The 10,179-nt window shown below is 46.6% G+C and overlaps 1 protein-coding gene across 1 annotated transcript; it reads left to right on the forward strand.

Annotated features, from left to right (window-relative positions):
• The first annotated feature begins 377 nt into the window (after positions 1-377).
• Positions 378-10,081, forward strand: LOC138596193 (cyclic nucleotide-gated channel beta-3-like). Its single transcript, XM_069667809.1, has 17 exons — positions 378-494; positions 1,570-1,624; positions 3,054-3,165; positions 4,715-4,875; positions 5,092-5,615; positions 5,692-5,742; positions 5,812-5,898; positions 5,976-6,040; positions 6,915-7,037; positions 7,777-7,918; positions 8,205-8,364; positions 8,465-8,562; positions 8,648-8,731; positions 8,820-8,938; positions 9,366-9,518; positions 9,822-9,978; positions 10,061-10,081. Exons 1-17 carry the CDS (start codon positions 378-380, stop codon positions 10,079-10,081), a joined length of 2,229 nt encoding a protein of 742 aa, XP_069523910.1.
• Positions 10,082-10,179: the final 98 nt, after the last annotated feature.

Here is a 10,179-nt window from a genome sequence, read left to right on the forward strand (position 1 = left end):
TTCCTCCTACATGCACCACGCACTTAATGACATCAGCTCAGTGTGGTCATGATGTGGATCGTACACACTGAGGATCAAATAAAGTGTGTGCGTTCAACAACATGTACCTCTCAATCAGCTGTTATGCAGTGCAGTGGTTAATGTAGTGTGTTCTGCACAACATGCGTTCTGTCCTCTGTGTCTCAGCCTGCTTTAGTGCTCACCTGTAAGCCTCTTGGGATCTTATATGAGGTGGTGATGGGCTTACATGTCACTGGTGAGGGGGGCTTTTCTCCGTGCAAGAGTATTAGTGGAGCTAAAAGCAGGAAAACCACTCAGTCACTTCAGTCTCTCCAGTCACCTGCAGACAGAAACAGATGCACCTTTAAGTTCTCAACATGTTTGGAAAGTTTAAGGGTCTCCTCAGCGGCCCGCAGGTGCCACAAGCTTCAGGGACCACCAGTGCAACCCCTAACCCGACTCCAGCTCCGGCTCCAGCTCCGACTCCAGCCAAGGTAAGACTTTAACAGCGTGGTGTTTAGTCCTTTATCGATCCCAGGCGGGGAGAATGTGGTGTTACAGCAGCAGCAGGTTATCCAAGTGAAAAACATATGACAGGAAAAATGAACACACTCTAAATATACACAAACAGATTCCTAAGAGTGGTGCTGGAGCACAATAACTTCAGTTTGTCTGAATGGAGTAGCAGTAGAGTTTATGTCCTTAAGGCATGCTTCTAGTTTAGATAGCTGATTGGTTTCGTCTGGCTTCATTGATAAGTATAATTGAGTATCATCTGCGTAACGATGAACATTAATGGAGTGTTTCCTCATGATATTACCCAGAGGAAGCATAGAAAGGGAAAAGAATCGGTCCCAGCACAGAACCTTGTGGAACTCCATGACTAACTGTAGTTAGGGTTAGGGTCCTGCTGTCTCCAGGATCTTTGCTATGAAGGTTAGATATACTGAAGGTCTGTAGGAAGCACAGGTGCCTGAATCATTCCAGCTAGTTTAAAAGACTATTGTTTGAAGGTTGATCTGTACCCCCAGGAGGTTACACATTTTGTATCTGATTTTTTTAATCCTTAAAGATGGCAGCTTTAGCATCTCAGAGGGCCTTGTTTTAATGTTTGAAGATATCTGAGCAGACAACACAAGATACTTCCTGTTAGGTCATATCATCTTCAATGAGTGAATTAAGATGTTCTTTGAAAGCTGTAATTTCTTATCTCATGTGTCAAAGGGTGTTCAATTCCTCTGTGATGCTCACACAACACTTCAGTAGCTCTCACACTCTTCTTTGTGTCAGTAACAGCACAAGAAGCCAAGAGATAAAGCGTGACCACTGAAAGATAAATATTGCATCCGTCCTGCAGGACAGCGAGTCGGGTTAAGATTTGGATCACAGCAGAGGCCTCTTCTCTGCTCCTCCATCCATCCAGAGTCTCTGAACTTCAGCCAATAAAGAAACAGGCCCTTAGTATGTGTTCATCCCAAACACAGCGTGTGTGTAAGAAGCAGGCGGTTCTTCTCTCTGATGAGCTGTGACTGATTCTGACTCTGTGGTAAATGTGTGTTTGTGGTTCAGGAGGAGAAACCAGCCGATAAGGAGCATGAGGAGAAGAAAGAGGACAAACCACAGGGTGAGTTCATTACAGACTCATTTACTGTCCCGTGTGTTTGTGGTCTCACAGCCTGTGGTTAAAACAGGCCGGAAATGTCAGGAATAAACGTTCCTCTTTAAATACGTTTCAAAGTTTTATTACAAAGATGCACAAATATCACTTCTCTTGTTACGTGATCGGTTACAGCTCTTTTATAGCACGCCCAGGTTTATGGCACTAACATGAGCTCGACACCTGCTTTCTTTGGGCTTCTGATTTTCTGTTTGAACGTGTCAGTATCGACTGAGGATGGTCCTGTAGAACAGGTGGGTCATCACAGCCCTGCGACTCAGAACAGGTGAGTGTTTAAAGAAACAAGAACGAAAAGATTCCAAATGATAACTCATACATGAGATAAAATGAAGACTAGGCCGTCTGTGAACAGACACCATCATTTATGCACCATGTCAACATGGCGGCCATCTTCCTCTGACGTCACTCTCGGGGTTGAAGGTCGTCGTGCTGATGTATTAAGGTTTAAAAACAGGGCGTCACTGCTTCAGGCCACATTTCAAGGTTGTTATCAACAGATGATTCACAAAGCTAACATTAGCATTCACCACATGCTAACACAAGCATTACCTCGTTACCATCTCCATTAGTAAGAATGACTTCTTTACTAATGAATGGTGTAACACACTCAAACAGCAGTATTAGCTAGCCTGTTAGCTGGTGGCTAATGGTGGCTAACAGGTGTTGTTCTAACTTAAACATGTTCAAATGTCCCCTCATGTTTATGATCCATTGTCTTCGGTTAATTATCAGGAAATAATCAATATTTGTAAGATTCTTGATGTTTATAAACGTTTCAGTTTCATTTGAGCGTCCCTCCTGAGCAGGAAGAAAGAAAAATGGCCGCCAATTAGCCTGCAAAAAGTCTGAGCTGATTGTAGAATATCAACAGTGACGACAGCAAACAGCAGCAGTGAGACGAGAGCGAACGTCAGTGAGGTCTCAGTGTCTCCCTCTCAGACAGCGTTCCTCTCAAAGGCCGGTTGTTACAAGGAGCTGAATCACAGAGGTGTCCTGCTCTTCATAGCAAACAGACTGATGAATGAAGAGCAGCACAAACACTGAACCAGTTTCACATTAAAGATCTGTTTTTAAAGGCTGTCCACAGAGGTGTTATATATTCCTATAATTGTGAATTATTGATGATCTTTTTTAAGTTGTGAATGACTTTGAAACTCAACAAATATAAAAGTTTTATAGCACTAAGTGTCATACTGTCTCTGAGCCACGTGCAGCAGCAGCAGCAGCAGCAGCAGCAGCAGCGTGTCCTGCGGTGTAGTCTTTGGATGTCCTTCATGCCACAATAAAAAGAGGAACAAAAAAAGAGATTAAAATAACTTTGATTGTTCTCCTTCCACAGAGTCAGCTCCGGCCCCCGCTCCATCACCTGCCCCAGCAGCAGCCCCTGCTCCTGCCCCTGCTCCTGCTCCTGCCCCTGCTCCTGCCCCTGCTGCAGCAGCAGCTCCTCCAGCGGCTCCTGCTGACCCTGGTCAAGCAGGACCGGAGGGGTAATGAACACCTTCATCATCACAGAGTGTTTCTCTCCTGATTACTTCTCAGATGGTTAATTTCAGTGAGCACGTATAATTAAAGAGAGTAGACTTAATGTGTTTATCTCTGCAGTATCTGCTCTGCCTGCAGACTTTAGCTTACCGAAACACTCTGCTGCCACGACAGCCAACCACCAACAGTCTCACATTAATCAGTGGAGACTCATTAATCAGATTCCCTGCAGGCTGCAGAGACGAAGAGAGACGCCTGAGAGATGAACGCAGCATGTGCGATCTGATCCTCTGCTGTTACATGCACACTAACAGGGACCACTGAAAGTGGATTAAGAGCTCTGCAGCTTAAAGCGGCTCGCTGAGGCTGCTTCTGGAGCACCTGAAGAGAGACTGAGGGCGACCCATCCTGCTGATCCTCAGGTGTAAACACAGCTCACCTTTACGAATCAGAGTGGTCTCTGCTTCCAGTTTATTTATTTATTTTTATTTTAAAAGAATAATTAATATTTTGTACCTTTGGACCTTTTCTATCCTGACAGCCAACATGATGTTTGAAGATGTGAATGCAGTAACCAGTTTGGGATGTTGGTCCACAAACATTTACTTTGTACAAACATTTATTTTGTATTCCATGTATAGATGTGTGTAAATATGTGTGTGTGTGTGTGTGTGTGTGTGTGTGTGTGTGTGTGTGTGTGTGTGTGTGCGTGTAAAGGCCCAATGAGAGACAAGACAGAAAACGAGTGAAAGCTTTAAACTGCGACTCGCCGTTTCGTGCTCTGTCCTGGGTCGATGTTGAATTGCATCGTCCCTATCAGATAAAATAATTAAATTAATTTGTTAATAAGAAATAATCAGTCATCATCAGAAGGTGAATTAACTCTATTTGAAAAGAGAGCTGAAAACATGCGGTGCTCAGTGTGCGTCCTGTCAGTACTGTCACTCTGCCACCAGAGGGCAGCATCAGCTGAAGTCTCACCTGTGAGCTGAGCGACAACACGCTGTGTTTCACTTTGTGTCTGAAGTGATGAGGAGCTCTGAGGAGGACGTGCTCTTCATGCAGAGAGGTCCCTGTTTGTTGAAGAAGAATGTGTTATTGATCTGATCGACTCCTGAATCATTTATGTTTGATGTAAATGTTGTAACAGGTTTAAGGGAGTTATTGTGCAGTGATTTATTTGCACAGATTGGACATGACCGAATGTGTCCAGCAGGAGGCGACGTATGAACATGAGGCTGAATGCGTGTTAGACCTGAGGATCGCAGTGTCTCTGCTGTCATGCTGAAGAGCAGCTCCTGCAGAAAGAGTATAATGTAACCCCTTAAAGGCACAGCAGAGACATGGCAGCTGATATGTGTCATTATGGTAATAATCACACAGCTAATGCATTAGCAACATTATTAGCTTTTGATCCAGACTAAAGCACTGGTTCCCAACCTAGGGGTCCCCACCCCACTAGAGGTCGCCCTCACTGTCATGGGGGCTCATGGAATTGTAATATTAAAGTTTCTTCTTTTTTTCTAATTCGTCTTCTGTTTTTTCCGCCTTCAGACAGGATGCTCCTCCTCCTCCTCCTCCTCCCATCGTCATCAACAAGTACTCAGACGAGCAGCTGAGGGCGATCGTCACTCGTATGAGGGAGAGGCTGCAGCTGTACAGGGACAAGGTGGTGGATAAATACGCTTCATCTCCAGAGATCACCCCTCCTGTCAGTGAGTACAAACCAATAACCCCGACGGGGCAGATATAACCCTGCAGAGAGGCTGTTCTGTGACCTCTGACCTTTAGGATGAGTCCGTAGTGTGCTTCAAGAAACAGCTTCATGTCATCAGCTGATGTTTGATCACATATTTCAGGTCTGTGATATCTGCTGAATGTTGGTGTGCAGTTTACGAGAATATCGCTCAGTTTTGATATCCTCCTTCCAGCCCCTCTGCTCCGCAAAGACCACTACTTCAAAGTGATGGAGGAGAGGAAGAGGCAGGCGGAGGAGGAGCGGATAAAGAAGGAGGAGGCTGACAAGAAGAAGAAAGAGGAGCAGGAGAAGAAGAAGAAGGAGGCGGAGGAGAAGAAGAAGGAGGAGGAGGAGAAGAAGAAAGCAGAGAGTAAAGAGGAGAAGAAGGAGAAGAAGGACATAAAGACCCGGCTCACAGAGGCGGCCTGGTCCACGGTGGACCTGGTCCTGAAGCCAGTGGAGGACCTGATGGACTCGGTGCTGGGGAACACCATAGATCCGTTCGGAGACCGACACTACATCGCCTGGCTCAGCCTGGTCACGCTCGCCTTCAACTACAACACCTGGTTCATCACGGCCCGCCTCTGCTTCCCCTACCACACCGACGCCGCCATCCCGCTCTGGTTCGCCCTGGACCTCCTGGCTGACCTGATCTACCTCACAGACTCCATCATCTTCCAGGCCCGCAAGCAGTTCGTCAAAGCAGGAGACATCATAGTAAGGCTCAGATAGTCAGTGTTACTGAGGGTATATAAAGAGACAGCAACATGACACGTGTTCTCTGTTCTGACAGAAAGACCGAGTGATGACGAAGAAGAACTACAGAGAGTCTGACAGATTCACGGTTTGTACCTTTAACTCTTTAAACGTGAGAATACAGTCAGCTCAGATCTCACCATGCCTCTCCTCACAGCTGGACATGGTGGCCCTCATCCCCTTCGACCTGCTGTACCTCCAGTTTGGATTTAAATCCATCTTCAGAGCCAATCGCCTGCTGAAGGTGAGTCTCCCCAGGTGTGAGGTAATCTGTTCACTTCCTGTTGGAGCCTCTCTGACACGTTTTTGCCTCTTCTTCAGGCAGACACCTTCTTTGAGTTCAGCGACCGTCTGGAGAGCATCATGGCCAAAGCTTACATCTGGAGGTGAGACACATTAAACCTATGACGCCATCTTTGTTGTCATTACGCAGTTTTAAAACACCTGAAAGGTTAGCAAGGAGCATCCATCCTTCATGTTTACTGTGATGTTAATGCAGATGCTAATTTTGGATAGCTAAAAACAGGCCATAACCAAAATGTGAGAGTGTCAGACATTTTTGCCATGGTAGTGACCTGTCAATCACAGGTAGCCCCGCCCTAAGCCCTCCCCTCTTCCTGGTCTGTGTGACTCTCAATGGGAGCATCAGTGACTAAATGAACATCATGCTGTGTTGAAGAAGACTTGAAACTAGAGACTGAGACCATAAAGTCATTAGGAACATGTTTACTGAGGGAATACATCAGGAGAGGAGGAGGAGCATGTTCTCATAGACTTCTATAGGATCACACTTCTTGTACAACCAGTGGTGGCGCCCCCTGCTAGACATTAGACAGAACGCAGGTTTAAGACACTCTACTCTGACTTCACTCCACCTCTTATAGACAGTCTGTGATCCTGAACCGTGTGGTCTGTTGAAAGAGTCAACTCATTTTCTACGGTAGCCCAAAAGGGTCAAACCATATACTGGCTTTGTAGAGGGCTTTAAAGGTTGTTGGCTTGTTGTGCCTTTATTGATCGAGAGGACGGTGCATAGTGTTAGAAACAGGAAGAGAGAGTGGGGATGACACGCGGCAGAGGGCCGAGGGCGAGAGTCGAACCCGGGGACGCCACATCGACGACTGTAGCCTCCGTACATGGTCGCCAATTTAACCGCTGAGCTGAACCAGCGCCCTTGTAGAGGGCTTTGAATGTTTGGTTGCAGCCACTGTAGGTTCTCTGAGACGCTCAGATCAGCTTCTGCTTTTACTCTCCTGTCAGAGTGATTCGGACCATCGGCTATCTTCTCTTCATGCTGCACATCAACGCCTGCTTCTACTACGTGGCCTCAGACTATCAGGGCATCGGGAAGACCAAATGGGTCTACTCCGGTCTGGGCAGCGCGTGAGTACAGATCCTTAAAGTTCTGAAAGATGTGTTTTATTGTATTGGACACCTAGAATCTGAAGTTAGTCTCAGGCCCTATTGGAACGTCTCCAGTGGATGTGTTCATCCTGCAGCAGTGAAACAGGCTGTAATGGCTGCAACATAATCCTTGATGGGTCAAAGGTCATCCACTAAAAGTTCTTGTTGTTTCCACTGACAGGCTCAGATTGTTATTCTAAGTGTGTGACAACATGACAGAAAGGATCCCTACAGAGATAGACCTTTTTGTTACAGAGGAAGATGATTGTTTTAACCACACACAGACGTTACATCGCTCTCTGCACACACACAGATACAGCTGTCTCCATGAAATGTCCAAAGTCGATCACAGCCGTACTGTCTGTGCTGCTGCTGCAGTTACCTCAGCTGCTTCTTCTATGCGGAGAAATCCCTGCTGATGATCGCTGAGCTGCCGGTGCCTGACTCCATGTTCGGACAGATCTTTCAGATGACTAACTACCTGTACGGAGCTTTCTTTATGTCCATCATTCTGGGACAGGTAGCTCGTTGTCTTATCTGTTTTTGTTGTTGTTGATTTGGTCGACGTTTTTGGCTTCATGTGATATTTTTGTGGAATCACACACACACACACACACACACACACACACACACGTTCAACCTATCGGTCCAGAAACGAGTCACTGACAGGTAGATTAGTCTGTGACAGCCCCTCTAACGCCCCGCCCCCTCTCCACAGGTACCTGCGCAGTTACTACTTTGCTGTCCGCAGTCTGATCAACATCGGGGGTCTTAACGAACCCCACACCGTCTTTGAGATTACCTTTCAGATGACTAACTTTTTCACGGGCGTCTTTGTGTTCTCCAGTTTGATCGGACAGGTAACACGGAGTCCTCCCGTAGCGTCAGTCCCAGTCCCAGCATGGATAGAAACTAGCGTCTCCAAGTCAGCGTGTCATCACGTGTCTTGTTCACATAGTGATGTAGAGATAGATGAAGGATGGTACTGACACTCGTCTTAGTCTCAGTAACACCTTGATCCATCGCTCCAGCTGTCTCACTGGTTCCCTGTGAAGTCTTGACTGTAGAAAAACGTGTTAAATGTGCTGAATGTTGATTTAAACATGAAAAGTCATCAGACGTTCAAGTCTTCTCACTCTGCCTCAGATGAGAGACGTCATCGGTGCAGCCACAGCAGGTCAGACCTACTTCAGATCCTCCATGGACAACACTGTGTCCTACATGGTGAACAACCGCATCCCCTCTCTGGTGCAGAACCGAGTCCGCACCTGGTACACCTACACCTGGGACGCCCAGGGCATGCTGGGTCAGTAACGCTGGATGGTAACTCTTCCTCCTGCAGCTCCAGACGTGTTCAACGTTGGGCCTGACACCAAACTGCTTCTGTTGTCTCTGGATGTTTCCAGATGAGTCAGAGCTGCTGGACAAGATGCCTCTGGTGATGAGGACCGCCATCGCTGTGGACATCAACCTGGCCACCTTCCAGAAGATCGACCTCTTCAAGGTTCCTCTAAAAGACATGAAAACACAGTAAACGATGCGTCCTGCAGTGTGAGCGTGAAGTGATCACCATGTTGTTCCTCCTGCAGGGCTGTGACCAGCAGATGTTGGTGGACATGTTGCTGAGGCTCAAATCCATCATCTATCTGCCTGGAGACTTTGTGGTGAAGAAAGTGAGCCATGATCAGATGATGGTCTTTATATTTGAATCTGTGTGATGTATGTGCTCTCTGAACGCGCGTGTCTGATGCCTGTGTGCAGGGAGACATTGGTAAAGAGATGTACGTCATTAAGAGCGGAGCGGTGCAGGTGGTGGGAGGACCTGACAACAGCATCGTGTTTGTCACTCTGAAGGCCGGCTGTGTGTTTGGAGAGATCAGGTGAGTCTGACTTGGTGATGTGTCACAGGTAGGACTACAGAGTACCTGTTTCAGTTCACTCATCGATGCTCTGTGCAGATCCTTATGAAGATGAGCTGTGTGTCTTATTATTAGTTATTGTTCATGTGTTTGTGATGTGTGCAAAAAGATTTGCATCACATCTGATCACAGTTCAGTTATTCAAACAGAGAGGAACCAGCACAGGTCCCTGTGGAATTCCAGAGGTCACCTGCTGTTTCCTGCCGTCCGCCTGTAGCTGTTCGGTTTATGAAGGAGGATTTTAACACTGACAGTCTTTCATGAGGACCTGTAGCAAAATATGTACGAGTCCGTTTACACAGCTGACTGACCTTTTTCCAAAACTGAAACTATCAGAAAATAATCACCGTCAGAGAGTTCTGGTGTCGTTCATGTTTGTTTGTCTCAGCCTGTTACAGTCGTCCAAAGATGGAGGCAACAGGCGGACAGCTAATGTCAAAGCTTACGGCTTCGCTAACCTCTTCGTCCTGGAGAAGAAGGACCTGTTTGACATCCTGGTCCACTACCCCGAGTCCCAGAAGGTGCTGGCCCAGAAGGGCAGGTGAGTCAGTCCTAAAGACACGGACTTGTTTACATTGTTTGTTATTTTTGTTGTTTGTCTTAAGAAATAAGTGATTTGATCAATGTCTGTCTGCAGAAGTGAACAGGTGCTCTCTGAGTGCAGGTTTATTTCTCATGATTTCTTTACTTAAACTTTCTGACCTGCGTTTGTGTTGTGTTGTTGAAACCTTTAACTCGGCCGATCCTCCACTCTGAGAAGAGATATACTTTCTCTCCTGAGCTAGCGTTGCAGTATTCACAGTATCAGTGGGCGCTGGCTGATAATACTTGTGTCGGTGTGCAGGAAACTGATGAAGGCGAAGGGTCCGGCAGCAGCTAAAGCAGAAGAGGAGAAGAAGAAAGGACTCGCTCTGTTCGGACCCAAACCGGCCACACCCAAACTGCTGCGAGCGTTCGGAGGAACGCTAAACAAAACAGTTGTTGACAAGATGAAGGTAACAGCTCTCACATTTACATTTAAATATGTTAAAGTCTTCACTGTCATTCTGACTGATACACACACCGTCTGTTTGCTCCCCTCAGAGTGCTGCTGCAGGACGCTGAGGACGCTGGGGACTGAACTTATTTATTACGACTCCTTTTTGGGAGTGAATGTACAGTTTATTAATATTTTGTACTGATGATGGAACATGTGGAACATT

Source organism: Semicossyphus pulcher, unplaced genomic scaffold, assembly GCF_022749685.1.
Source record: "Semicossyphus pulcher isolate SPU_LCO1_2020_fin unplaced genomic scaffold, fSemPul1.0.p SCAF_18, whole genome shotgun sequence".
NCBI lineage: Eukaryota > Metazoa > Chordata > Actinopteri > Labriformes > Labridae > Semicossyphus > Semicossyphus pulcher.

Bases quoted from the DNA above. Each gene is read 5' to 3' on its own strand.
- LOC138596193 (XM_069667809.1), top strand. From the start codon at position 378: ATGTTTGGAAAGTTTAAGGGTCTCCTCAGCGGCCCGCAGGTGCCACAA. The intron at 5,743-5,811 runs GTTTGTACCTTT...CTCTCCTCACAG, and splicing joins GAGAGTCTGACAGATTCACG to CTGGACATGGTGGCCCTCAT. The intron at 9,519-9,821 runs GTGAGTCAGTCC...GTCGGTGTGCAG, and splicing joins GTGCTGGCCCAGAAGGGCAG to GAAACTGATGAAGGCGAAGG.